The sequence below is a fragment of the Maylandia zebra genome, linkage group LG10 (genome assembly GCF_041146795.1).
Source record: "Maylandia zebra isolate NMK-2024a linkage group LG10, Mzebra_GT3a, whole genome shotgun sequence".
NCBI classification, from domain to species: domain Eukaryota; kingdom Metazoa; phylum Chordata; class Actinopteri; order Cichliformes; family Cichlidae; genus Maylandia; species Maylandia zebra.
The window spans coordinates 11148616-11176332 of NC_135176.1; the positions used below are offsets into that span (position 1 = coordinate 11148616).

Consider the following 27717-nt stretch of genomic DNA (forward strand, 5'->3'; position numbering starts at 1 on the left):
TCCAGAAGATGAGCGAAAACCCGGTGCTACGTTACACAAGATGTGTTACTGGCTCTCTGTGCAGCACAGAGATGAGGAAGTGGTTGGAAGTGAGGGCATAAACATATTAACATGAATTAACATTCATTCAAAAATATTATTTAGACCAGCAACTTATTTAAAGCCTGTGATGTTTGTATCTATTTATCTTTGGCACACTAAAACAGATAAACACCACATGCAGACAATGTCCAAGACAAAATCTCAGGGTTACTGACCCACAGTTGCACTAGGCTACGAGTTAATGAGTCTGCTGTTTAGTGATTAGGTTGGACTGTGTGAGATCCCTGTTTCCAAGAAAGAAAAAAAAGCTGGGGTGCTATGGAAAAGGTCAAGAAAAAATGTGCATGCAATCAACATGACTACAGTGAAGCTGGGATTTGTTATGTTGTAATTGCCTCTTCTTTTAACATTCTATTTGGGATCTTTATCTTTACACTTTGGGGCCTGCTCCCCTCCGCCCTATGTTTTCAGTGCCTGACAGGTCTGTGTGGGGGAGCTCTTTATCAGCTGGACAAGGTGTAACATTTTTGAAACACACAGTTTTAAAAGCTCAAAATTTATGGCACACCCATTGCTGGGCCAAAACTGGTCACCTTGGCTTTATGTTTGACATTCCTGCTACTGATGAAATCTCTTTTGCCATTTTACTCTTAAATCGTTTAACTATTTGGACCAGTGGACTTTTGCAGGGTAATAAACCATCCCCATTTTTATTCAGAAAGACTAGTTGTAAGCTCTTCCATAAAGAGGCCAAAACCTATTTCTTTCTTTCTTGTTTAATTTGTTGCTCTGTGTTTTTTTTTAATCGATAACCTTTTAGAAACAGGATTTTACAATAGGGAACTAGATAGAGGTTTTTTGCCCTTATTCATTATAAACTGTGGGATTCTGAATTCATCAGCAACAGTATTATATTATCCTAGTAAACATGTATGAACAAATCCCAGTAAATATTTCATTTCCAATTGCTTTTAAACATTTGCACTGTCACTGTCTCTATGGAATCCCAGAAAAAATCATTTCAGCTCTGCTGAAATGATTAGGATTTTTTTTTCTCACCTGGAATAAAGTCTCAACTTCACAAATTATCTGTTGATCAAAGAGTTTCTCAATGGATCAAGAGGACGTGGAAGACATTCTGAATAGACCATCGGTGCTGCTGTTGCTATGGATTCACAAAGCCAGAAAAGTCAAAACATAGAAGCCAAGATCAAAAGGTGGTCTTCGAACTCACAGCACATTGAGCCTCAGGCACTACACAAAACCAAGAGCAGAGATGGCACTGCTTTAAACCTTTGCCCGCGTCTTTTCTTCTGCACTCACCCCAAGATGGCCTCATTTTCATTTGATTTTCATCTCCTGAAACACCACCAGGACTGATAGCATCCACATTTCACCATGACAAAGACTTTAGCAAATGAGGCGAAGCTTATAACGCAAATTTTACATTCCAGTTCTTTGGATTTGGGTAAGGATGAGAAATCCATGTTTTCCTGTGGTAAACAGCACACTAAGAGAAATGAATGACAGCTGTGTGTGGAAGTAGGTTTAAAAAGTAACACAGGAAGCCCGCTGGCTGTTAGTTTGCTCTTTGTCTCACTCCCCCATCTACTGGAAGACAGGGGTAAACAGATTGCTGTTATCACACAAATACACACACATCCTACTGTTTCTGTCTCCGCTTGTGTGAAATGCTAATCATGTTATAATCTGCATGTTTATTTCCCTTCACTGAGTCGTGACTTGCTTTATATTCCACTGCAGTCATGTTCTGCACATCCAGAATTCAGTCATATTCATCTTTTGTTGTGAGGATAATAATGTTGCAACTATTGTGATCTTAACAACATGAATGTAAAATTTCACTTTGCTTAAAGGACAAAACACCTGCAGTCATCATATTGCTGTTATAGTTTCCTAATGAATGTGCAGTAATGTAATTTATGTCTGTAGAGGTAATACAAGTTGGTTAAATAAAGGCCAGCCTGACAGCCTAAAGGTCAGTTTTTATCTAGGTCAAATTAAACTTTGATTCCTATTTATTGTTAATGATTGACAACAATTATAGTGCATAAATGTGAACGTTTGAAGCTTCTGAAGCAAAACATAACAGAAAAACTTTGCTTTTTAATCATTGCTGCAAATATTCTAATTTATCATTATATTATTATTTATCATTATGGGTATAATAACACATAACATGTGCACCAGGTGACGGCCAAATAACTATTAAAATATCACCTGTTTTTATTAGAATTATTTTTAACCTGGAATTTAAAAATTATGTCACGTGCAGTTGTGGTCAGAAGATACACTCATGAATGTGATAATAGCTTTGCACGTTTAATGATTTCTTAGAACTGTTTTTCCAGAGTGGAATTATTCCACTACATACATCTTTAATGACTTTAAATTTAATTAATTTAACAAATTCTACCAATTTTGCCAAGAATTATGGTTAAAAATTCAGTCAGAATTATGACAGATGGTTGATGACAGCTATCAAACCTTTCACCCATATCAGGGTGGGTGTATTCTTGTATTTGAGCCTGTATGTACACATTTGAACCAGTGTGTATTAGAAAAAAATCCCCCAAAAAATTAGAACTTAAAACTTTTTAAAGTCATTAAAAAAGGGATGCTGGAAAAAGAACAGTTCAAAGAAAGGATTAAAAACCACAAATTACCATGACATTCATGACCTTTCCTGATTGCATCTAAAATTCTGACCACAGCTAATACATGTATAATCATTTTGAATACAATATTACCAAAAAAGGGCTACAGTGCTTAACACAAGAAAGATTCCCGGTTTAAGGAGGAATACAAACCCCCTGGGAGGGTTGCATCGGAAATGACATTCGGTGTAAAATAAAAATATCTGATATGAAATATGTGGATCCATCCACTGTGGCGACCTCTTGTGTATAAGAGAACAGCCAAAAGCAGATGATCAAAAAACATCACAAACAAAAGGTAATAGCTCACAAATAATATAGATGTCACGGTAATTATTTTTGACCAGCTGTGTTTTCCGTTATTTCAGGCTGTTTACAAAGTCCAAGCTTGCGTATAGACCGTGAAGGCATCACCTGTCACCGTAGAGTTTTGGCGCTTTCAGAGGTGCTGAATTTTCACTTCTGTTGTCTTCCTTTTTTTTGTAATACTTTGTCAAGTTTTCGCCAACAAAGACCTGGTCATTTATGTAGAATCTTCACAGAAAACGGTTTGGTTCTGTAAAAGCACGACACTTTGAACTTTCAGGCAGTAACTGTATGACTAGCTTAGCTTATTAGCTAGTGAGCCAGAGCAAGATAAATTAGCTTAGCTTACTACTTTCCAAGTTAGTTAACCTCCAGCGCTACACAGAAAACCAAGCTTAAGGTCTTTTTCTTTTACCTTTGTTTTCCCTGCTTAAAAAGTCCTGCCAGTTAAATAAACTTCAATCTAAGCAAGTACAATGAAGAGACAGGAAAACCAGGCGGCCAGGCCTACATCAGGTTGGTAAAAAATAAATAAATAATAACTTCACAGTCTGCACACCAGTGTATTCACCTCCACCTCATAGTCATTGATTTCTTTGACTCCAGCCAGGTTGTGTGATAGAGCGTTTGTGTATGGATAAGTGTAGCAAGCTGTGGAGTTTATCTGTACACAGTTAAATAGGTTAAATAATGAACAGTCAGTGAGTATGTGGTGTCATTAAGCATCATGATTCGCTGTGGTTCGTTCACTTGTCTTTCCTCTGCCGTTTTCTCCAGGCTGCCTCTCTGTGCCGCTCTTTAACCAGAAGAAACGAAACAGGGTTCCTTTGACAGCTCTTCCCTCTGAGAATGAATTCTTTTCCCACAGCGAGTACACACCAAACACCAGCTCAGCCATATCTCACAATCCAGCAGGTGAACTGTTCATTCTCTAAGCTTCTGCTTTATTTCTGACACTAGATGTCAGTGTATCCACAGAAAAATTAAACATGCTTTTAGGTATGCTTGAGTTTACATGTTTTTAGAACATTGGTTAGCATTGTAAAGTCATTTATATAACCCTTCACATCTACAGACAGAAGCTGTTGTTTGTTGTGATAGTTTACCTATGAGAATTGACCTTTTGTTTAGGTGCCTTTGGGTGTTACCAGGTCTCAGGTTCCCCTTCTGGTGTCTCTCAAAGCCAACAGTGGAACAGACAAAGCAACTCACAGTCTGCTCCAGCCCAGCAGTATGGCAGCAACAGACCTGCCCCTGGACCTGCCCCTTCAACTAGAGCCTATGGACCCATACCTCATCCATACAAAGCTAAAGAGAAAAGGTGTCGTTAACTGATCATGTAGCGTCTCTCTTTTCTTATAGCTCATGTATGTAGACTGCTAAAATATACCCACATGGTATTTAACTGGATGAATTGGTCTGTGATAATGACATGTGGAAAAGTTTTCAGAACCATGGATATTATCATTGCACTTCAAGGTTCTTGTTTAAGCTGTGATTTTATAGGCACTTAAATTAGTGCCTAGATGACAGAGACCAAAGAAATTCAAATGTTATCTTTTTAAAAGTTTAAAGCATGTCACGGGACTACTGTTTGTTGAATGCTGGGCTTTCATTTCAGCTCAGTGATGGGACAATCCAGCAACGCACTGGGACAGCAGGATTCCAGCTCTGTCATCAATTTCAGACAGAGCACATATCAGGGCCCTCGCAGTAGCGAGAGTGGACAAAGCCAGCCAGTGCCCCATACAGGGTTATCTCAGATGGGCCGGAAGTCATCTTATGGAACACCCAGTTTCACGCATCAGTATTCCCAGCAGTCTAGAGCTCTTCCTCCTCCAGTTCCACCACCCAGGAGGCAGTCTGCTAATGCTCCGGAGCCACAGAAGAACGCCTGGAAATTTACAAACAGCTTTGAGCCACTGAGATCCCCTTTTGAGGTTAAAATGAGCTCAAATCCACAAAACACTCTGCGACCAACTCCAACTCAGGTAGAAATTTATACAAAAAAAATGATATGTTTATGACAGGTAGCCACAAGTTTCAATTAATGTTTAATGCACTTTTGCTGAACCATGCAACATTTGTGTGTGTTGAGCAGGCAGCATTTCCAGTGAAACCAGCCACCGAGCACTCACTGAGGATCCTGACTGCAGTTATTGATGGCATGAGGCACTGGAGTCAGTTTAAAGACAAAGTGCCTTATTTATTTGAGATATTCGGTGAGCTGATTTGTTATCCCAGCTGTGCTCTCACTGGTTTTATTTTTATTTTTTTGAAGAAAAACACCATTAATCTGACAGGCTTCACTTCCCCCTCAGCTACTCTAGACTCTGCGGTCACAGTTGGTCGCTACGGAGCAAAGAACTTCCTCCTGAGAGATGGGAAGGAGGTTGTGCAGTGTGTCTTTTATGAAAATGTGAGTCGGGGAAAAAAATTCAAACAAATGTGGCTTGAATGTAAAATGAGTTTTACAGGGACAGTATGGTTCACAATACAGAAAAGGAAAGTAAAGCCTCTTTCATGGTCAGTTGCAACTTACTGCAACTTTAAAATTTAACATACTAACTGAGTCTTTCTCACTATGTGATGGTGGACTGTCTGGAAATGACCTTATGACCCTCCACAGATTGATGGGCAGCAACAATTGTTTCTCTAAAATCACTGCTGTGTGGCAACACACATCTGAATGGACAAACCTGCAAACTGCCAAAACGTCTGCTCTCACATACTGATGATCCATTGATCAAATCCATTTGATTATCAGCACTGGCTGCTACTTGCACTCTTAATTCCTTTGAAACAGTATTGGTGCACTTTCCACAAACTACTCCTGCATTTTATCTTAGTCTTCATCAAAAAGTGTAATATGTCAAGTGTTACTTTTTATCTGGGGTTGGATTTATCTGATTTTAGGATCTAATAGAGATCAGATATATATAAAAATCTTAGAAATGAAAGAGGTTGTACTTTCTTTTTCAAAAAAGTGCATACAAGTACATAATCTTTACAAAGGCTTTTACATGTGCTGAAACCAGTTTGAAATGTTTAAACTGTTGCCAAAAATGAAACAGCACTGACTCATTTTTGACTCTGGTCCAACAGGAGCAGGTACTGCCCCGCCTGATCCGAGGTCAGGTCCATCGGTGTGTGGGTAACTATGACCGCAGTAAAGATGTCCTGATGTGTGTGTCTGTGAGGCCGGCTCTGCCTTCAGAGCTGAGAAATGCTCAGGAAGCTGTCAAAACCTGTGATGCAGAAATGCGGGCGCTGGTCAAATCACTCAGTGAAGTCTGAGCAGAAAAGCAGCAGCTGCAGAGCATACCAGTGTTCGGGTGTACGCAGGAGCCAAGCTCAGTGCTGTGTTCTCTAATTGGTTTTAGCTGCAAGCCCAAGTAGTTTTAACACTTAAACTGTTGAAGTTTTTGACCTGTAGAGGGTGCTGTTTCCATTCACTTGTATTTTATAACAGCTGAGCTCATGCTTGTGTTCATGTTGTTTTGCGTTTATCCCTAAATAAAAAAATAATAATTTAACCAAAACCTAACCGGAAAGTAAAACCTCTCTTATTTTTTTTTTTATAACTTACGAAATATTTTTATTACAAAGAAAATTCACAAAACAGCAGAACATTGTTTAGAGGTTAATTCAGGTAAAAGCAGACATGATGAGGTAATATCTCAAAATATATCTTTGAAAAACGGGGCAGTTAGGAATAACATGTGATATCAAGTACAGTTAGTTTATTTACAGTCAAACATCACAATGGAAAAAAACAAGAAATTCTACTCTAGCAAAAACAGTTTCACCAGTGCCGAGACTTTACACACAACGGTTCAACAAAGAGGGGAATAAGTCCAGTGCAGTCACGCCAGTCATTCCCACACAGTCGAGCACAGTATAAGGTCCAATACAATACCAACAGATGGCTCCTGATCTTTTGAATATGGCAACAAAATCACAGTAATTTTCTTCATGTCTTTACGGGAACCCAAATTTGGGAATTATTTCAAAAGTTGAATCCATTATCAAACTCCAACCCAATATTAAACACGAATACGCACAAACACCCACTAGAAAAGGGAGTCTAGCTTGATGAAGCTGGCAGTGTACGGGGACAGGATGCGGAGAAATGTTGTCCTTGCAACATGACAGAAATGGTGCCAACGCTTAAAAGGAGGAATGGATTGATAAAAACACACCAACACATTAGCTTATTTAAGGGAGGGAATTATTTTAAGCCACGTTTTCACATGAGCTCTGCAGAGATAACCAAAGTTCAGTTTGTACAGCTCCCTCCTCCACCACTCAAAATTTATTTTAAATCACATAATACAAGGATGCCAGGAATTAATCTGTTAGCTGCATGTCACAACCTCTTAATACAGCAATTCAAGTGATTTATCGCTTCCAGATAATTGGCAAAAACGTCTCAGGGCATAAGTACACTGCTTTTCCTTTTTTTTCCTCCCCTCCCTCTTCTCTCTCTTATTATCTCCAAGGATTCAGTGACATCTTTTTTTTCCACCAGAACATTTTCTCAAGTTAATGAGATCATACTGCATCAAGTACAGGAGTAACGCTGTGAGGGGGGAAAAAATTAGAATAAGAAATAACATCAGACAACAGGATCCAACATTTTTCAGCAGAAAAAAGATGATTACCTGATAATCGTATTAAACACTTGTCTTGGTTATGTTAAAAGGCACAAGTTGGTCAGATCATGTTTAAAATCTAGATCAGTCCCACCGTTGACGAAGCCCATCTTATCATGCATCTTTAGAGACAATTCCTGCACGGCCTTGCCTTTTGCAATAATTTTGTTCCTGAATTAAAATGTTTTCGTTTTTGTGTGTTGTAAGACGGAACAAAACGAGCGAGTTACATTACACGAAATAGATCTGAGGGGAAAAACATTAACAAAAAGGGATGCAGTATCTTATCTTTTTTTTTTTTAATCACAACACCATTCTGAAACAGCTACTCGTTAGTCATCACGAGTCGCCTCTTTGAAGAGACAGTTTTCCATTCGTCCTCACAGCAGGTCTGGTGCTGTGTGTTTTGTCCTGTTCTTTGCAGCAGCTACTAAAAAGCGATGTCTTCGAAAGCTGTGACGTCTCCTCGTCACCCACTGGTTCGCTAGCCTGGTCATAAAAACCGGGAGGCAGAAAAAGTCTGAGGAGAAAAAAAAATCCTTCAAAGCCTCAGCGTTCTCTCATTAAAGTGTTGTTCTGAAAGCTCAAACATCAGCTCGGTTAAATCCACAACGTATTTACAGTCTAAACACCCAGACACGCAGGTCCTGACGTGTGGATTTTTTTCACTTGATTGATCATGTTGGCTCTGTTTTCAAAATGTAATGTTTCTGAAAACCTCTTAGTGAAATATTATTCGATTGCTTGAGTTATACCGCCCCTTATTTTCATGCTTCCAGTCTGCATTGGAATGTTACATACTGTACGCTGACTTGTTTCTTACCATAAAAAAAAGAAAGGAAAGGAAATCCTAATATTTTTCATATTTGTTATGTTTGCAGTCATTTTCTCAGTTTCATCAGTCTTTGCATCTTCTGACTGCTTCATCTCCAAACCTGCCGGGAAGAAAACAGATGTGTCGAAGTGGAAAACACTAATCGTAACCGCAGAGTATTGTTACAGCAGAAAACTTCCCGTTTAAATTGACTGGATTAATAACGAAGAGATGCAGGAAGACGGTTTGTTTTCTTGTTTCTGCCGTCAGCTTTAGTTCTTGCTCAGAGGGGGCTTCCCAAGCAGCATCGTCTTTAAAACAAAAAAAACAACAACAAAAAAACACGATGCAGGTGTCTTCGTGTGACATTAAGCCCAGATTAGAGAGGATCGTCAGGAAGAGGAGAAGAAAAACAAGACATAACTATAAGAGCGTGGGCAGCGGGGTAGGGGACAGCTGCTCCTTCGGTGCATATTTAGCAAAAAAGGGCAAGAAGACGGTGAGCATGACTCCCACTATAGCCAGCATGTAGCCCCAGCCGATCTGGCACTCGCCAGCGTAGTAGATGTCAGAGTCTCCGCAGAAGGACCGGACCAGTGTGGAGTTCAGGCCGAAAGGGTACACCAGCAGTCCGGTCGCCATGATGAACACTGCAAAGAAGATACAGGACAAAACGCGTGAGACGGTGTACACTGCCTTATGAAGACTTGTGGAGCAAAGATTTAACACAAATGCATATGAAAAGCATGCCGATTTATGAATGTTTTCAATTTTAAAGGGGACCTGCTGTGCTTTTCCTTATTTTCTGTCATGCACACACTGTTGGTAAATGCAGATTCAAATAATGAGGTCAGCATATGTACATTTAATCTCTGTTAGCTGAAAGCTCAGGCTTCAGACTGCTCTAAACTCTTTGTTTCAGATGGTTTTCCCACTCTTGGCTTTGTGTGGAGTCGGCAAGTATGCATGTCGCCAACATGGTCGGTTCAGGTGCACGCAGAAGCCCCACCCACCTGCTGTTCAAACCTTCAGTTCAGAGCAGCGATTTGCAAACGTTTTACTGCATGGCCCACTTTTGGCTCAGACACACCAGAATCGTCCTTGCAACTATGTAAAATTGGAGTTTATTAAGTGTCCAGATGCCACAACACCCTCAACCTCTGGGTGATGATCACTTTTGATTGCAAGCGACTGTATATTTCACCTGTTAGGAGGCAACCGGTCTTCAACTGCGGTCCGACTCAGACTAACTACAGTCCCTCTTAGTCAGATTATTTTGATTATTTTAACATTGAGGATGATTTTGAACTGTTAGTCATGCAAAACTACAGACTCAAAAGTATAAAAATGTAGGAAATATTTTATATATAAAATCTCACTAAGAAAAAGATGTAGCCCTGCAACAGACTGGCAACCTGTCCAGGGTGTACAACACCTTTCACTCTATGGCTCTGTTCAACCCTAAACTGGTTAAAATGGATGGAGAGAATAGCTGTTTGTTTCTGACATCCCGATGGCTGCACATGGCATTGTATTGTTTGTGCACTTGTATGCCAAATGGGAACCACTTGGTGGCAGTAGAGATTTTACAGAAACAGTCTCTCTGTGATTCAAGTGTGCAATTTAGCTACTTCATCAGTGCTGAAGTGCCTCCATTTGCAGTAAGATTTTTGATTTGTTGCCATATGCTGCATATATAAAACTGAATCATGAGCTTGGACAGCTTTAAAAGTCCAACAGTGGCAGAACAGAGCTTTTAATGTATTGAACAACAAAAGCACAGATGACCTGTAATTGACCAAACCTTCCAGTGAGAAATGATTCATGTGTCCTTAGATCAGTTTGCACTCCTCGCTGTAAAGCTGTGGCGCTCCTTAATAAACAAAACTGTCCCCTTCTGCACTTTTGTGATGGTCAGCTTTCCGGCGACACTATCCTCGGCAGCAATGCAGCCAGAGAGTGGCTCACTTTTACAAATTGAGTCAAGTCTCCTAGCTCGTGCTGCCAAGCAGTTATCGACTGTGCTATGGGCTATCACTGCTGCTCTTAGTCATTCTGAGTGCCCACTGCATTTCCATTACAATTCCAGGTGTCATAGTTGTTTCAGGTTTGGAGCACTGGGTTACAGGAAAAGCTTGGATTTCTCAAAGTGGGTAGCTTTCTAGAAAGCTACAGCAAACATTTCTTTTATTACGCCAAATTGATTTTAGGAGATGTCAGTTTTTCTGCTTTCAAGGGCAGCAGTTTCATGGTCAGCGGGAAACAATGCTCATACGAGAGCTACAATGCAGGAGCTGTATGAGTATCAAATCGATGCTTTGTGTGGGCAGCAAACAGTTGCCATCAACAAGGATGAGGAGGGAGGAAGCTTGCAGTGATGCTTTAGTTGCACACTGGGGACTCTGGGAATGACTGTTGTGGAGGGGAAAAAAAACATCAGAACGATGAGAAGGAATCACAAAGAAGGGAGCATGAACAGGTCAAGGCGAGCTATCTCCTGAGTGTGGTTTGTCAAGCATCCCGTTGTCCCTCTCTCTCGGAGCTCAGCCGTCCCAGCTCCCCATGTGTTATCTGTGGGGGCTCGACACCTCAAAGCTAATGACACTTTAATGACCTTCTTTATCAAAGTATTCTCAGCTTTTGTGGAAGAAACACAAAGACACACACGTGTGTGTTTGCAACCCAAGGCTGCTTCTCTACAGCGCTGAAAATGATGGCATTCAGAGCAAACCTGGACACAAAGCCAGGGTGGGTACGCGAACTACAGCACTGCCTGCATTTCAAAGGAATGAAATCCAGGAAGCAGCGTCGAGTAAGTATCAGGTGAGCAGAATGAGGGCTGGATTTTATCAATAAGACCAGGACAGAATGCGGCTAAGTGTCTGGATCAGATAAGCTGCAGCCTGGGCTGACTCCATCTCTGCAAGTTTTTAATGAGGGATGAGGAAAAAATCTGCCAAAAGAAAAAAGCAACTTAATTCAGAGAATAACTAAAAATGAATCAATTTGTCTTTTAAATCTAAAGCAAAGAGAACATCTTAAGAAGGGCTTCCAGCAATTTTACACATCAAAGTCTGTGTACAACTTTACGACTCCATATGTAAAAACAAGAGCTGGGAAAAGCTGGAAACTGAGAGGATACAAAGCCTCCTCAACTCGTACCTTGGACATAAGTGAGCTTCTTAGAGCTCTAGAGGCTTAGAGCCAAATTTGCTGCCAACACACACCAAAATCTCTCACCCCACCAGTTGCATTGTGGGTATTAAAGGCAGCAGGTTTTTGTCAGTGAAGAAGAATGGGATGCATTGAAAGCAGCGTCACTGTTTAATTCTTTGTTTTAATTCATTTCTAACCCAACTGCACAGACTGAACTCTCTGCAGGGTGAATAATGTGGACTAATCATGTCTGTGTAAGAAAAATTACACAATCTTTTAGATTGCACTGCAGCGTGGAAGAGCTTAATTTCAAAGGGGTCTTACACGCCTCAGTGGTCTAATCCTATGAGGAATGGACAGTGTGATATAAGAACCTGACATGACACCATGATGGCTTGCAAAGAGGCTGAACATTTTCATTGCATGCACAACTAGGAAGCCTCCTTAACGTGGCAAACTGAACACATCTGAGCTGCTGGTATAATGAAGTAACAAAAAGCAATCGCATAAAAGCAGAAAACTGAAAACTCTCTTGTTATTTAGCTCAGATACAGGGATTTTAATGAGCTGTGCAATGTTGCCCTTGAGCTGTAAAAGGCCAACTTCATTCACCTCCTTGTACCCCCAAGTAGCAGACTGTTTACAATCAACCCATAGTCAGCATTTGTCGGAGCAGAAGATGGCATGGAAAGACCGGCTTAGCCAGGCCTTCTTTCCCAGGGAGAGGAATAAGAGTGAAGAGGCGTAGAGAGAGTGTGTCAGTCCCAATCAGATGAGTGCTGCTGAGTATGCGAGGCTATCATAATAACTCAGAGATGATGAGACAGTGAATCGTGGAAGGGCTTCAAGTCACTAATGTGTCCCAGTTTCATTGCAAACGTTCCAGAGAGACTCAAAAGAAGACCACGACAAACTTTAAAGGGTAAGATGGCAAAACTCCCACTCGCTGCATTCACTTTAACCAATTAGACCTTTGTCTTATTTCAAAGTAACGAAAAAAAACCCCAAACACTCAAATCTGATATTTGGTTAGAAGCAGGTACTTCGCAACAAACCAGTGCTTATTATTGTCCCATTCATAATGCTGCCCTTCAGAATACTTGCACTCATATTTGTCTTTTCTTTAAAAAAAAAAAAAAAGAAGAAGAAGAAGAACGAAAGGAAAAAGTGTCCTTGGAAAACTCCGTGCGTTCTGTTTCTCATGACTGCCAACTTGCCTGACTCTTCACTTCATTAGCTTTGAAGTGGGTGCAGAATTCAGACAGAGGGAGTAAAATAACGATTAGGAGAAGCCAAAGCAGCCAGAAGCATCGCAGAGCACTACACTTCATTGTTCCTGAAATCTGGCCTGGTTTCACAGGTAGCTACAAGGCTGCGGAGGCCTTTGTGTAGACTAATAAACAGCAAATACCTTTATGTGCATTCTTCTTTTTTTCCCTATGAAGGTTTGTGTGTGTGTGTCTACAGCAAAGGTAGCTGTAGATGAGGGAAACAAAATTAAATAAAACAGATCAGAACGTATTGTACTGCCATACAAAGATTCGGTATAGCTTCTACCAACTAAATGAACTAAATTAACCTTGAATCTCTTTCTCAGTGGTGTAGCGAGAAATGGAAAGCTGCTCCCAGGGACGGTGAAACAGGTTCACAGCGGTGCGAATGAGAGAAAGAGATTGAATGGGATTGTGGGGCAGGAAGGTGTGTGATAACCTGGCACCCAAGCGTGACACTGAATCAGTTTCATCACAGACCCCTAACACAGAAATCACTGGCTTAGTTCATATGCCATATTTACGCGTGGATGCCTGAGTTCAGCAGATGAAATACGAAATCTACTATTGTCAGAAAATGTCAGAAAAATCCAATATGCCGTAGTCCCAGACATTCATACACACTGCATCTAATGTAGCATTATTCAATTTTATTCTTCCCAAGATACAGCTAATAAAAATCCAGCTCTGTGACTTCAAACTCCTTTTCATTACAATACAAAAGGTCTGTGCTTTGGATCAAACTGCATTGCCACTGTTTGCTTACTTTCATAACTTTATTAGCAATGGGAAGGGCTGAATTAAACACAACAGGAAATGGGTGGCTCTACTGTGGATGGAGCGCTCAAGCTTTGCTGTGGTGTCACGTGCGTGTTCCCTCTGGCAAAAAACGACATAAAATAGAATATATTAAGTGCAGTGATTGTTTTCACCCGGGCCCAGGCGGAGAGACGTCTGTCTACAGTAGGAGTCCAGTAAAACCTGGTCAGCAGTAGCATTGTACTGAAGCTGTGATTCACTGTCTATATACATGGAATTGTTGCAATTACCTTAAGATCAAAGGGGATATGTGCAGTCATCAGCTTAGTTCATTAACATGCTGTCTTAGCGTGCACTTCTCCAGAAGTCAGGCGCTTTAAATTGTTTTCTAAAAAGAAATGAGGAAGAACAAGACACAGTTAAAAAAGAAGGCTAGGCCAGGCTATGCAATGTGGATTCAAGCCTCTCAGCCAGTAAAGAGGAAATGGAATACATTAGAATAGACTAATGTCCTCCTTATCTTCTCTGACCTACAAGCGGGACAGGCAGTCAGGTGGAGACCACCCGCTCCAGCGGGACGAGGGCAGTCAGACGTGTAAATACAAAAGCATTAACAGAGGCAGCACAGAGTCACGCAGGCACCTTTGGGTGTCACCAGCACCCGCTGCTTCCTCTTCCTCTCCCGCTTCCCTAAAGAAACTTCTTATCTAGCTGCTGTCCAAACCGGGACGTTATCTGGCGCTACCGTTCACTTCAAAAGACACATGAAAGAAGTCACACATTAAGAGTGTGGCCTCGCATGCCCACAGGCCTGTTTGATGTCACATTAACTTGCAAGAAAAGAGGAGAAAAGAGGGTGAAAAGGAGACATTTTTCATTTTTGTCATGTTCTGAATTTTTTTTCCAAGTAAAGTTGCGGGAAAAAGAATCTTGATTTGCTGACACACGGCTCATTTGTTTGCCTAGTGGCAGAAAAAGATTAGAACTGTTGCTGTAGTAACTTCCCCTGCTGTGGTGGTCATCGTATTTCTCCCTCTTTTCTTCTTACACAGTTTTCCATCATTAGAAAGAATGAGCTGATCTCTGTCTGGTCCCATGTAGAAACAGCAGCCCAGATGTGATCAGGCATACCGATGTAAATGAAATACCGTACTGATATACAAGCAACAGCCCAGACCAGTAAACACTGTGACCCACATACACACCCTTACGCAGAGTATATACTATTATGTATAGATGTTAGCATGTACGAAAATATTAGTTTAAGCGGGATAATGTAGGCACAGTTTGTATTGGCTGGAAATGTGTGGCCCACAATAAAAGCTTAACAAAGGGCAGTGCAGAAGTGTTGCGCATCTCTAGGAAATTGCCTTTTCACTAGCTGCACACAAGGAGTATTTCCATTTCCCCTCCTATTTACAGAGAATAGAGATGGAGATAGATAATTTCTATTCTCTCTCACACACAGAGGACACACTTTTCCTCTCCCAAAAGGAAGTAGAAGGCTGTCGAACACATGGATGTGACTGTGCATTAAAGAGAAACCACAGAGAGTCGAGTGTGTGGTGTGTCATGGCCTTCCTGTTGATCTGTGTTTATTGTAATCCTTACTTCTTAGAGCTGTACTACCAAACAAGTTCACCACAGTGAGGCTTTCATTGCATTAGCTGGCATTAGCTGGTCTTACAGCGACAGTTAACAACTTTCTCTGTTAAGCTGCGATTTCTGCTTCAGGTCGTGTGCGCGCTGACATAAAAATGGGTGCTTTGCTCCTCTTTTGCATGCATTGATCCCCATAAGTGACGCTGGCTCCAATCAGAGATGTTATTGGCTGATGATGATGATGATGATAAAAAGGTATAAAGAACATCAAAAACAAATTTGAAATGCAACACTGTAGCAAAAACGATGAGAGATCAATGCTGCAGAAAATGGCACAGAGCGGTAAAATTAAGATTTCAAGTAAACTGTTTTATCACTGAGTGTGCTCTCAGTGCTGCTGCTTCTTTCTAAGGTGGCGTGCACGTTACAGATCTGAAACTTTACACTGGATACATTGTAACATGTAACTGTCCCACAGCCATAGCCCGCATCTCCTATTTCATCAATAAAGGAGACGTGGAAAACGGTTTAATTTGTCAGCAGCTCAAAGTGAAATTAATTAGATTTATTAAATGGGTATTCTTTACATGTGCTCTGTTTTCTAGTAACTGCAATTCCAGCAGTGTAAAAGATATTTAGCAGCAGATTAGAATCAAGTATAACAACATTTGATACATTTCCTAAATCACTAGATTAATACACACGCATTCCCCTGACAATGCAGTTCTAGTAAGGTACAGCATAACAGCCTGCACATATAAAACATATTCCCCTAGCACAGGATCTTTATCACACTTAAACTCTGCTGTTAATAAAAGAATCTGTGAAAATGTGGCTCTTCCAAACAATTTTAAACCAAAACTCGCAACATAATCTGCTACCAATCAGCACAAGATTCTTTTTCTCAGCTGGGAAATCTACAACATAGCCACAAACCCTCTGAAGGCCTACGACATAACATGTGCGCCTTCCTAGAACTGTAACTACATGTGTTGTTGACGCAGGCTGCAACTGATTGGTCTGTTTGCAGTAATGCAGATTCTTCCTGTGCATTTCCACAGTTTATTCATTTATCCGTGAGAGAATTATACACTTTATTACCTCAATATTCAGAATAATAACCATAGTATCAATATGGGGACTTCTAAATGGACTCATTCCTGGAAGATGATTGCCTAAACTATATGAATAATTTAGTATTGTACAATAATAGTGGGGGAATGTACAAATACTCTTTGAGAAATTGTCTTTATTTTCTTTCTGTGAGTAAATAAAGTACCCTTTTCCCCACTTAACCTCTCTGCCAATCAATTTCCATTTTATCTGCACTTGGGTCTTTTGTCTCATTGCACTTTGAGTTGATATTTGGAAGCGTATACAGACTAACACAGATGCTCCACCACAGCGTTACGTACACTATCTAAACGTGCATGAAGTCTTCTCCATTATTTTGCCCCCTCGGTGAGCTCAAGGTGACGAATTGTAGCGAGGAAGATGAAAGTTTGGGAGTTGTTGGAAGTCGAACTGTGCCAGCAATGAATCTCCAGGTAGTCAGCTGGGACCTGGCGAAGCGTGGGCATAAACAGCAGGGACTCCATCCTAATGTGATGAGCTGTGCTCTAGTCTGAACACAGCCACGTTGATAATTAAGCTCAGTGAGCCTCTGGGAAATTATGCTAATGATGTTCCTCCAACTACCTACATATCTTGAAATGTTTGGCTTAAGGTGATCAGAGCGGCGAGTAAAAAAAACGCAACTCTCTAATAAATGTTTCTGAAACAGGTTGAGACAGAGAGGAAAAGAGGGCAGTGACAGAAGATGAGATGAGCGGTTGCCATTTTGTTTAAGACTTTATTTTGTTTAAGCAGAAAAGAATTATAGTTCACAAAGAAGGGGAAGAAATAAAGGGATGCAGTGGTGGAAAGGACATTTTCAGCTAGACCTGTGATTTACTCAGAGGCAACACCCAGAACAAAGTGAAGCAAGAAGAAAGCAAATGGTACCTTTAAAACCAAAAGCTGCCACTTTTCACAAAAAATGATTAAAACATAAGTAAGGGAAGGGAATCGGTTCGCTTGGTACAGCTTGATTTTTAGTTGCCACACAGAGGTGAGACAAATCTCTCTTTGAATGTCTTGAGGAGATATACCTGTCAGAGTACGTGTGAAAGAGAGTTTTTAAAGAGCAAACTAAACCATTTTTACTGGAAATTGTCTACAATTGTCACTGGAGGCAAAAACCTGTTGACCTTGAGAGCTGCACAAAAAGAAAAAACAGTGGGAGCGCAAAGGCAGAGAAAGCAGACGAGGAAATAAAATACAGGGAGTTGGGAGAGATTAGCTGGGCAATAAAATAGCTTCTGCTATCTTTAGAGTGAGCAGGCCTGCCTGTGTACTGGTAATGGGGCTCTTTATCACTGAGCCATTCAGTCTCTGCTGCGAGCTCGAGACTGCAGAGGTGGTTCAAGCCCTCTAACCGCAATGTATCTGGGCATGTAAATATTTTGTTGGAACTCATAGAGACTTAAAGATTCTGACATGTTCAAGCATTATGCAACTTGGAGATAATGTTAGATGATTAGGTGACGCTTTCAATATCTGTGGGATACTGTGCATCGCATTAAATATAAGACATCACTGCTTTGTACTGATACTACATTCTATCCATCCATTTTCTTAAGAGGTTACCTAACTTAGGGTCACGGGTTGCTCCATCTGCTCACTCTGGCTTAAAGGTGGGCATTATGTGTATTTCCATCCATCCATCTACTTTCTTCACTTATCTAATTCAGGGTTGCAAAGGGGCTGGAACCTATCGCAGCTGTGATAGGGCAAGAGTCGGGGTACACCCTGAACAGGCCGCCAGTCTGTCAGAGCTAACATAGAAAGACAGGCAACCATTCAGACTCACATTCACACCTATGGTCAATTCAGAATCACAACTTAACCTAACCCCATGAACTGTTATTCATAATCTGTATTAACATTTCTTATCTTATACTGGGCCTTGGTGCAGCCCTTCAGTTAATCCTCTGAAAGCTACTTTAGAACCCCTCCTCTGTTTGTGATTGGTTGCCCATCACAAACAGAAGGTCTAAACAGCAGGTGTGTGCCTGAGATAAGCACACGAGGCCCCGTCTTGCTGACATCCTACAGGCCAATAGTAGGACAAAGCTGTCTGAAATCAAGTGAGAGTGATCTGAAGTCTGAGCTTTTAGATCAGGAGGGTTAGTTGTACACACGTGCATTTATGGGGGTAGTGTCAAATATTGCATCTTTTCAGGTATTTTTTCTTTTTGTTGTATTTTGTTTTCAATTTTGGGATTGCTGTAGAAATTTGTTGTTGTTGTTTTGAATGTGAAAATATAATTCAGTGTGGGTGTCTCACATTCCTCTCACTCACAGCAGTAATCACCTCACTGTTGCCAACTTTGTCACAAGTATGATAAATTTCATAGCCACTTAGCCATTTGTATTTTTATTAAAAGAAGAATAGCAAAAAAAAAAAAAAAAAAAATCTGGACAGTGCTGCTTTACAACTGAACTCTCAAAAGGACATCTCACACAATTTCCTTGTTTGTGTACAAACTTGTCAAAAAACATTGTTGTGGTTTTTATTTCTTCCTCTGAACCAGCAGTGAGACAAAAAGGAGGATATATGTGTCTTACATCTTTCTCTCTGAGCGAACATTCAAAATAAAGCATTTGTCAGCCAATCTGGTGGTTAGAAAATTTGCTGTTGATTACCACCAAACCCCCCTGAGCCCGGTAAATGGTATTCAGGACAGAACTATAATTATCTGTTCCTTGAGAAAGCAAATAGACATACTTCTGAAAACAAAGAACAATTTTTTTGACACACATCTTTACTACTAAGACGAATCAACGTCTTAGTAGTAAAGATGAATCAAATATCTGCTAAAAACATATTAGTGGCCGAATAACTGGAGGGAAAAAGCACCATTACTGTTAAGTTTTGCAAAACAAAGATAAAGTAAATTAAAGCCAAGAAAGAAAGAATCAAATGCTTAAAAAAAAAACCCACAAACAAACAAACATACGAACAAAAAAAAAACCTGACAGCCGGGCAGCAATTTCTTCCACAGCCTCCAAACAAAGACCATTTCCAGCATGTGTCTCTGAGCTCCCAGTGCATGCCGAACCATTTGAACTCATGCTTATGACTGCAAATCTTCATCCTGGGAGCACTGTAGCGATGACACACGAATCTCACACACTGCACCCAATCTATCATCTTAATTACTTCCATTTCCATATTGCCATCTATTTTTTTATGTGGCAAATGAATTTATACGTCAGACAAATTGCTTGTCCTTGACTTGCTTATCAGTTATGTGGCAACCCATGGCGCACATGGGGCCATGTCAGCGGATGAGCTAACCAAACGTAATCCGTCGCTCAATCCATCCATGCCACCTTGCAGATTGGGTATGCACAGGAGACAAAGTACCTCAAGAGTGTGGTGGGGAAAATAAATAATAATAATGCAAGAGATAAAGTGGTGATTGGATTGAAGACATTAATCAACTATGAAAGGTTGTGTTTAACAGGAGGAATAAGTCATTTAAGAAACAATGGACTATCTAACGAAACCTGAAGCTATGTCCCTGCGCTAGGCTGTTAAAGGTGATGTCTGTATGTGTGCGCGCGTATGTATATGCCTGTGTGTCTGACATTAGCCCAGTGATTGTGTTGACAGTCTCTAAGCCCTAAGCGAGACGTCTCCTGGGCTCAGTAACTGCCTCAGGTTCAACAGTGAATGTCAGCGGTGAATGCTAGAATGACCCTGTGACATTAGGAGGTACACTGCATAGCCAGCTCAGCTGTCAAGCCACAGTTCACGTCTGTGGGCCACGGTGATAAAATGAAAGGTTGAACACAACACACCACAATGACTTGAATGCCATTTGTAAAAATAAAGTTTTCGGTTACTAACTGTGAAACCGGGTCAACTTTACATGACCGCAAAAGAACAAAACAGATGAGACACACAAAACAACCACAGAGACAAAATAACAAAGAAACTAAACAGCTAGATGCACAGAGAAGAACTACAAAGACATAGAAAATGTCAGCAGAGAGATGCAAAACAATCACATAGAGAGACTCAACAAACACATGGAAACAAATTAGTTATAAAGAGACACAACATGAGAACAGAGAGAAGCAAAACATCCAAAACAGCTAAATGTAAAGATGCAAAACAACAAAAAGAAAGACAAAAGACACAGAAAACTATCAGATATGCGAAAGACTCACAGATAGACAAAACAACTAGAAAGAGAGGTAAAGCAAGCAGATGCAGACAGAAAATTCAATAGAATTTTATATCTCACCAAATCACAACAACAGTGGCCTCAAAGCAGTTTATACTGTAAGATAAAGACCCTACAACCATACAGAGAAAACCCCAGCAATCTCCCTATGAGTAAGCATTTGGCAACAGTGGGGAGGGAAAACTCTCTTTTAACAGGAAGAAACCTCTGACAGAACCAGGTTCAGGGAGGGGTTGAGGGGTTCAACGATTTTTTTTTTGCGATTAGTCGACTAATCAGATCATCATCCATTGGACGTAAAACGTACAGCTTATTGCACCAGCAGCATCTGCTCTTATATAACTATCATTAGCTTACAGCTTTAAGTGTTTAAGGTCTGTGCTAACTAAAAATAAAGACAAGATGATAGTTTATTAAATTTTAATGAAATCTGCAGATTGTTTCGGTGAAGTTTAATAAACTCAGCCGTCTGCTGCTTGCTATCTAAAATATAACAGGGCACCGTCCTGGGTGATCATTATCTGACGATATATAGAAACCTTTATGAAGAGTGCAGGATACAGCTGGGTGTGTTTGATGGGGCGGCAGCAACATAATGAATCCCTACAGGAGACACGGGGGCCCTGCTGTGCTGCTGTAATGAAGCGCTGGCCTGCCATCCCTCCCTGACACACTGGCATTAAGGAAAAATGGAAACCATTACCTTCAGCCTTCACCACAGTGTACCAAGTGGGAGGACCTGGAGCAGGCTTAGATGTGTCTGTGTATTCGTGCATGTTTGTCGGTCAGGAATAACAAACAGCTAAGGCATAGACGAGACACAACAGGGGATCCACATCAGACAGGATTCATAAAAATACAGCTGAAAATTTGACAAACTATTGAAAAGTTAAAACCAAAGAAAAGGATGCTTTTCCATAACTGTTAACTTCTACAGGCGTATGTTTAAGGTCTGTGCTAACTAAAAATAAAGACAAGATGATAGTTTATTAAATTTTAATGAAATCTGCAGATTGTTTCGGTGAAGTTTAATAAACTCAGCCGTCTGCTGCTTGCTATCTAAAATATAACAGGACACCGGAGTAAATTCTCGAGCATCTCACACTTCTGATAATCAGCTGTCTGCTTGACGTTTATTCAGCTGTGTAAAAACTATAACTTTAATCTCAGCCAAACCGATTTACTCAGTAACAAATAAAATACTAAAACAAAAAGCCAAACAATAAAATTTTTAAGTTATCTAAGTGACTTATATATCATGTTTAACCTGAGTAGCGAAAGACAGCGGTGGGTTTGAAAATGATTTGCCGGGAGTCCGGTGTTCTCACCGGCTCTAGTGAGCCTTGCCCCCGGCTAGCTATCGAGCTGGTGGGTAACAGACGTCTCCGAAAACGTCGGAGCGCTTTTGAAAATATGTGGTGTCTTGATAAACTGAGCAGATATTTGAGGTTTACACAGCTACATTCTCGCCTGAAAATATGTTAAACGTTTATTTTGTGACCCAGAAAGAATAATAAGAGTAAAACTAACTAGCTGCCCCCATTGTTAGAAAATGAGCTGGGCCCCGCTATGACACATAGCGGTGTCTGGGACATAGCTTCTTCTTCTTCGGGGTTTAACGGCAGCTGGCATCCTTGTACATGCAGTGCTGCCATCTTCTGTTTCAGTCCGTTATTACACTCTTAAATCCTACTACTTATTGCTGCGTCTTTTGTGATCTTACAAAGCTTCAAACGACGCGTCGACTAATAAATTAGTCGTCGACGATTTTGATAGTCGACGTAATCGTGACTAGCCGACTAATCGTGGCAGCCCTAAAAGTGATGCAAAAAAACAAAAAGGAAGACAACTAAAAAGACAGAGAAAACATCAGAGAGAAGAAAACGCTCACAGAGAGACAAAACAACAACAAAGAGAAGTAAAACAAACTGATGAAGACAAAATGACTACAAAGAAACAAAACTACAAAGACAGAAAATGACAACAGAGAGATGCAAAACAACCAAAAGAGGGTCAAAAGTTAAAAAACAAAACAGCTTGATATAAAGTGATGCAAAACCAAGAAAAAGAAAGAGAAAGCAAAGGCACAGGAAGTGTCGGAGTGATGCAAAACAACCTCATAGAGCAACGAGATAAATACATGCATAGAAAGGTAAAATAATATAAGAGATGCAAAACCATCATATATCGACAAAAATCACCACAAAGAGATTTAAAAACAACCACATATTTTAAAAAAAAGGATGTATATCTATTGTTAGCAAAGTTACAAACAGTCATTGGATGACTGTACCGGTGTATCTATTCAAACCTCACCACTAAGCAGCATCAAGGACAGTCGTTTAATTTTATTGTACTTCTTAACAAAAGCTTTTATTGACTCACTGGATCTCGTTGAATAAATGTATAGTATATTTTTACATAAACATGCATCCAGCCCATTTTTGTCAGACTACATTTTAGAACTCACAACCCCCCCACAGAACACCACAGGTATAATGAAAAGTGCAAAGTGCATGAATTCATTAGGTGGAGTACGAACAGAGTACTTATTTTCCAATTGACTGCTGCACACATTTTTCAAATAGCAGAATGTATTTTAAATGACTTTCCTACGTCCTGGGGTTAGAGAGCTCGCTCTATGCATAGACGACCCAGCAACCCAAGTGAGAAAAAGTGAATTTAAAAAAAGAGAAAGTGCCACAGGAATTCACCTTTGTTGTGGAAATTAATGTTGCATCCACAGTCAGTTTTTTAAAAGTGTTGCCTTGGCAGCACGCGGTTTACTAAGGAGCCGAAAAGAGAAAGTGGATCAGTATGAATGTGATGTGCACAAGGATGCTGTAGACAAAAGAAAAGCAAGAGCCCTGCACCTGGGCCCAGTAACTATTTATGAGCTGCCATTAATCAGTTAGTGTGTGCGTTTTGAAATATAGCCTCTTTGTGTTGCTTGTGGATTCTGCACGTGGAAGTAATAAATGGGTGCTCCTGTGTATGATCTGTGTGTGTGTGTTTGTATTACTGCATGCACCTCTCTCCTTTTGTTGCTTTATTTCAATAGAAAAGAAGTAAAATAGGGGGAAAAATGGACCTGATGTGCTTAAAATGCGTTTTAACTACTACTGGCTATTTTATGCAATATTAAGGGGCTTTTACAGTGATGAAAATACTTTCTGTTCTGAGGATCAGTGAAAGCACAGTGCTGTCTGTTTAGCAGGTGGTATGTCGGCTGTGGAAGCTGTGTCTGCACAATCTATGTTTGGCCTTGGTGTGCAGAGACTAACTGAGTGAAACATAGCTGGTTGCAAAGCTCTAAAATATACTGATGTGTGCTTGTTTTTTGTATTTAAAACAAAAAGTTCAGTTAGGCTCAGCTTCGAGGCCGATGCCGCCTGTGCACACGGCTGAGGCAGGATGCTTTCTTCAGAGGAAGTGTCAGCCTCGCAGCACAAAGGAGGCCCGTGTCCTGCTCCATGGCACCGTCCTGGGTGATCATTATCTGACGATATATAGAAACCTTTATGAAGAGTGCAGGATACAGCTGGGTGTGTTTGATGGGGCGGCAGCAACATAATGAATCCCTACAGGAGACACGGGGGCCCTGCTGTGCTGCTGTAATGAAGCGCTGGCCTGCCATCCCTCCCTGACACACTGGCATTAAGGAAAAATGGAAACCATTACCTTCAGCCTTCACCACAGTGTACCAAGTGGGAGGACCTGGAGCAGGCTTAGATGTGTCTGTGTATTCGTGCATGTTTGTCGGTCAGGAATAACAAACAGCTAAGGCATAGACGAGACACAACAGGGGATCCACATCAGACAGGATTCATAAAAATACAGCTGAAAATTTGACAAACTATTGAAAAGTTAAAACCAAAGAAAAGGATGCTTTTCCATAACTGTTAACTTCTACAGGCGTATTTGATTTCAGACATGTGCAGCAGATATAACAGACAGGATTTTAAAGAGGGTTGGATGTCTCCTCTCAGCCACATTCCAGCAGAAAGTCTCTACAACTGCCCAGGGATCTTAACAGCTTTCTTTGTGTGTGTTGCGTGTCTCAGTAGCCCCCCACTAAGCTTATCCTTGCTTCAATGCGTCTTATTAGGAGTAGAATGTCTTTGTTTGTTGTGGATTTCTAACCGGGTAAATAGACTATGCTTTTCAGCCTTGTGCATGTTACAATTTCTCACATTTCAGGGTTGCATCAAGAGTCTTTTTTTCAAGTGTTGAAATTCACAAAGGCCCATGGGAACGAGAACAAAGGGATTTTTCTTCTTAATACTCTGCAAATGGTATTTTGTGGGCTGACTTCTTAAAAGTAAAAAGTCAGTTGTAATGGCTGTGTCCTCCACTGTTGGCTGGTCTCTCAAATTGGAGTGCCACTGGCTGGAGACCATTTGATCAGCAGATCTCTGGGATCAAGTTCATTACAAGAGAAGGAGCACCACAGCAGCCTGCCACAGATGAAGCCTTTAGATTAGATGGGCTTTTCCCTTTCGCTCTGTAGTTCCTTCCTCTGTCTACCATTCCTGCTTGCCTCTTTCAGTTAAAAAAAAAATGTTGCACAAAGGAAATCGTGCAAGTTCTTGGTAACAAATGATTAGTAATATCTAAAGTGTTTTCTGGTGGCTTACAGGGTTGCAGGAGCAAATCTTTGATTTTGTGGGAGCTTTAATCACCAGATTTAGCCACTTAATGTTAGGAATAGGTAAGAAAAATCAACACTAGAAGTAGTGCTCAGAGTCCACAATTGGTTCTTTGTGTAAAAGACAGTACAGTTACTTGAAATATTTCAGAAAAAAACAGGCAGGGAAAGTCTGTGTTCATAAAAAAATAATAAATAATGATCCTGTGTAGTATTCATCTAATCTGCAGCTCTGCAGTTTACATCTACCATATGCAGTATGTTGTGATTGCCAGTGTTTCAGAACGATGCCGATGCAGAAGCATCTACATCGAGTTAAATTAACCTTTTTGAAAAACTCTAAATTGATTGGTTCATGTCTGGATCGTGCTGACCAATCAGAAGCGTTGCTAAAAGTTCTCTATATTCAATAAGAAGAAGTATTAGGCAAACACTGCTGTATTGCTAACTGTAACTTCTACATCCCTTGTTCCTGTCAAGTAGTTTGTAAGAAATATTAGGGTATAAGGGGACAAAAGGAAAGAGACAATGAGAAGGAATACTTTGTAATGTTTAGAACTATTTAAAATCCTCAGTGCCTAATAAATAAAGAATTTAAAACAAAGACAGAAGCCGTAATCACACTGTGAATCAAGCATTTATTCCATTAGAGGAGGCCAGTATCTGTTTGAGAGTTTGTTTTACAAAAGGCTCAATTACGCAAAGTGCATAAATGCAAATGTATTAACAGCTTAGCAGGAGGAGAAAGACCCTATTAGGTGATGCGGCATCAGCACATACTCGAGGTTACGCTATCAGTATTCCAGTCTGTTTGAGACTCATTTAAGTGTCACTTCCTCTGAAGTTTAAGATCTAATTGTTTCTTCTTCTTTGCTACATTTCTGTTTCATGGTCTTTGTAGTCAGTTTTATCTTCCTTTGGCTTTTTCAATCTTTGTTCCTTTCCTCAGTGACTTCCCCATCTGTGTGTTTACTCTTCATTCTCCTTTCACTCACTTCCTGTTTTATTTTGAACATTATTTCCTCTTGTGGCTTTCCGTCCATCCTTTGTTTTTGTTTTTTCCCCACTCCTTCATGTCGACTGAGTTCACTTCTTATTCCTGTGTTCTCCCTCAGCCTGTCAGATCACTGTTGTGACTCCCTCAAGTCTCAGTTTGACTCCCCGGTCTGGCTCCTTTGTACCTGGATTTGGACTTTTGGTTTTATGTTTCGGACCTCCTCTCTCCGAGCTGCTGTATACATTACATTTTTGCCACTGTTGCCATTCTGTCTTCTATGGTGTCTGCAGCTGGGCCCACACTTGATTACTCCCTCAAAGCAATGCATTTAAATTGACTTGTAAACAGTAATTTACTGGTTCCCATTCAAATGCTCTTCGCATACTATATAAGCAGTCATTGTGGGAATGACTTTTCTACAACCCATTAGTAACCATGAAATACGCGTATAAATTATTCACCTTCTTTAATACCACAAGTTCTAATATTTTCACTTTAGAGGCGATGACACATGATGCACGGAGCGCTAAAATAATTGCATTTGCACACACTGCATCACACTGAGAATTTAGGTGCCTTTCACTCTTCAACCTTAAAACCGTTTGCTTTTGCATCTCTTACATTTTTAATGAGCCCTGCCTCGCTCTGTCAGCAACGACTGAGACAGACAGGTGCACACACACATGTTTTAATGACATCTCTTTAAGTGCTGTCCACTCTAGTGGATAAGTGACTTTTAGCAGTTCCCCCTCAGCCTCACCCTGCATCATCTCTTTGGTCTTCTGAAGTTTGTTGCTTAAAGGAAGAGAGCTCATCCTGCTCTTTAATCACCCACATATCATATTCTCTTTGATCTGTGGAGCCAATCAAAAATTTACCTCCACCCTGGCAGTGCGGATAAATGCCTCCCATCTCTCCTTTAATCGATCACACGCTTTCAGATCTGTAAATGAAGGTAACAAGGATGACCAGAGAGGTAATCAAGACGACCACTGAGACACGAGGGAGAGGAGCGCTAATGCAGTGAGAGCAGTCAGAACAGTGGTGGCTCAGCTGCTCTCACACACACACACACACACACACACACACACAGGCTGGCCTGTGTGTGGCTGGGCGACATTTGACCCTTCTTGGGAGCAGAGTAATACCAGTCTGTCGCACGAGTGACCTCGGTCCACTGAGGCGTGACTCTGGGGCTTAATCACACATACTTATTGTCTCGCCCTCTGAGCCTCCATCGCGCCAAAACTGACAGCTTGAAAGACGTTGAACAAAGTATTCAGAGATGGAGGCAACTCCGGAAAGCAAAAGGAGGAGAAATTATTGCAGGCTAAAACCCCCGACATGCAGCTTCGGTTAATGATTCACAAAAATGATTGTCATGTGAATTATTTATGGCACAGTGCTGCACACACACACACACACACACACACAAGGTTCTCCAGTAGTATAACTACAAACTGTTTATTATCAGTTGCCTTTTTCTGATCTG

General features: G+C 40.7%; 2 protein-coding genes across 3 annotated transcripts in view; one reads left to right on the plus strand and one right to left on the minus strand.

The window, feature by feature from the left end:
* Nucleotides 1-3095: 3095 nt before the first annotated feature.
* Nucleotides 3096-6589, plus strand: spata22 (spermatogenesis associated 22). Of its 2 annotated transcripts, none has more exons than XM_023152792.2 (8): nucleotides 3096-3165; nucleotides 3465-3542; nucleotides 3804-3941; nucleotides 4158-4347; nucleotides 4648-5017; nucleotides 5128-5248; nucleotides 5348-5445; nucleotides 6132-6589. In XM_023152792.2, the coding sequence occupies exons 2-8, from the start codon at nucleotides 3503-3505 to the stop codon at nucleotides 6321-6323; spliced, it is 1149 nt and encodes a 382-aa protein (XP_023008560.1). In that variant the 5' UTR covers nucleotides 3096-3165; nucleotides 3465-3502; the 3' UTR covers nucleotides 6324-6589. The 2 variants fall into 2 exon arrangements, with proteins under 2 accessions (XP_023008560.1, XP_023008559.1); XM_023152791.2 differs by having other exon boundaries at nucleotides 3103-3268.
* A 1985-nt stretch (nucleotides 6590-8574) lies between these two features.
* The window catches only part of lhfpl7 (LHFPL tetraspan subfamily member 7), a 121974-nt gene continuing 102831 nt past the window's right edge, over nucleotides 8575-27717 (minus strand). Inside the window, exon 3 of the mRNA XM_004557288.5 lies at nucleotides 8575-9145. Within this exon, the coding sequence (XP_004557345.1) occupies nucleotides 8919-9145 (227 nt within the window). The 3' untranslated portion in view covers nucleotides 8575-8918. The remainder of the gene's footprint in view (nucleotides 9146-27717) is intronic.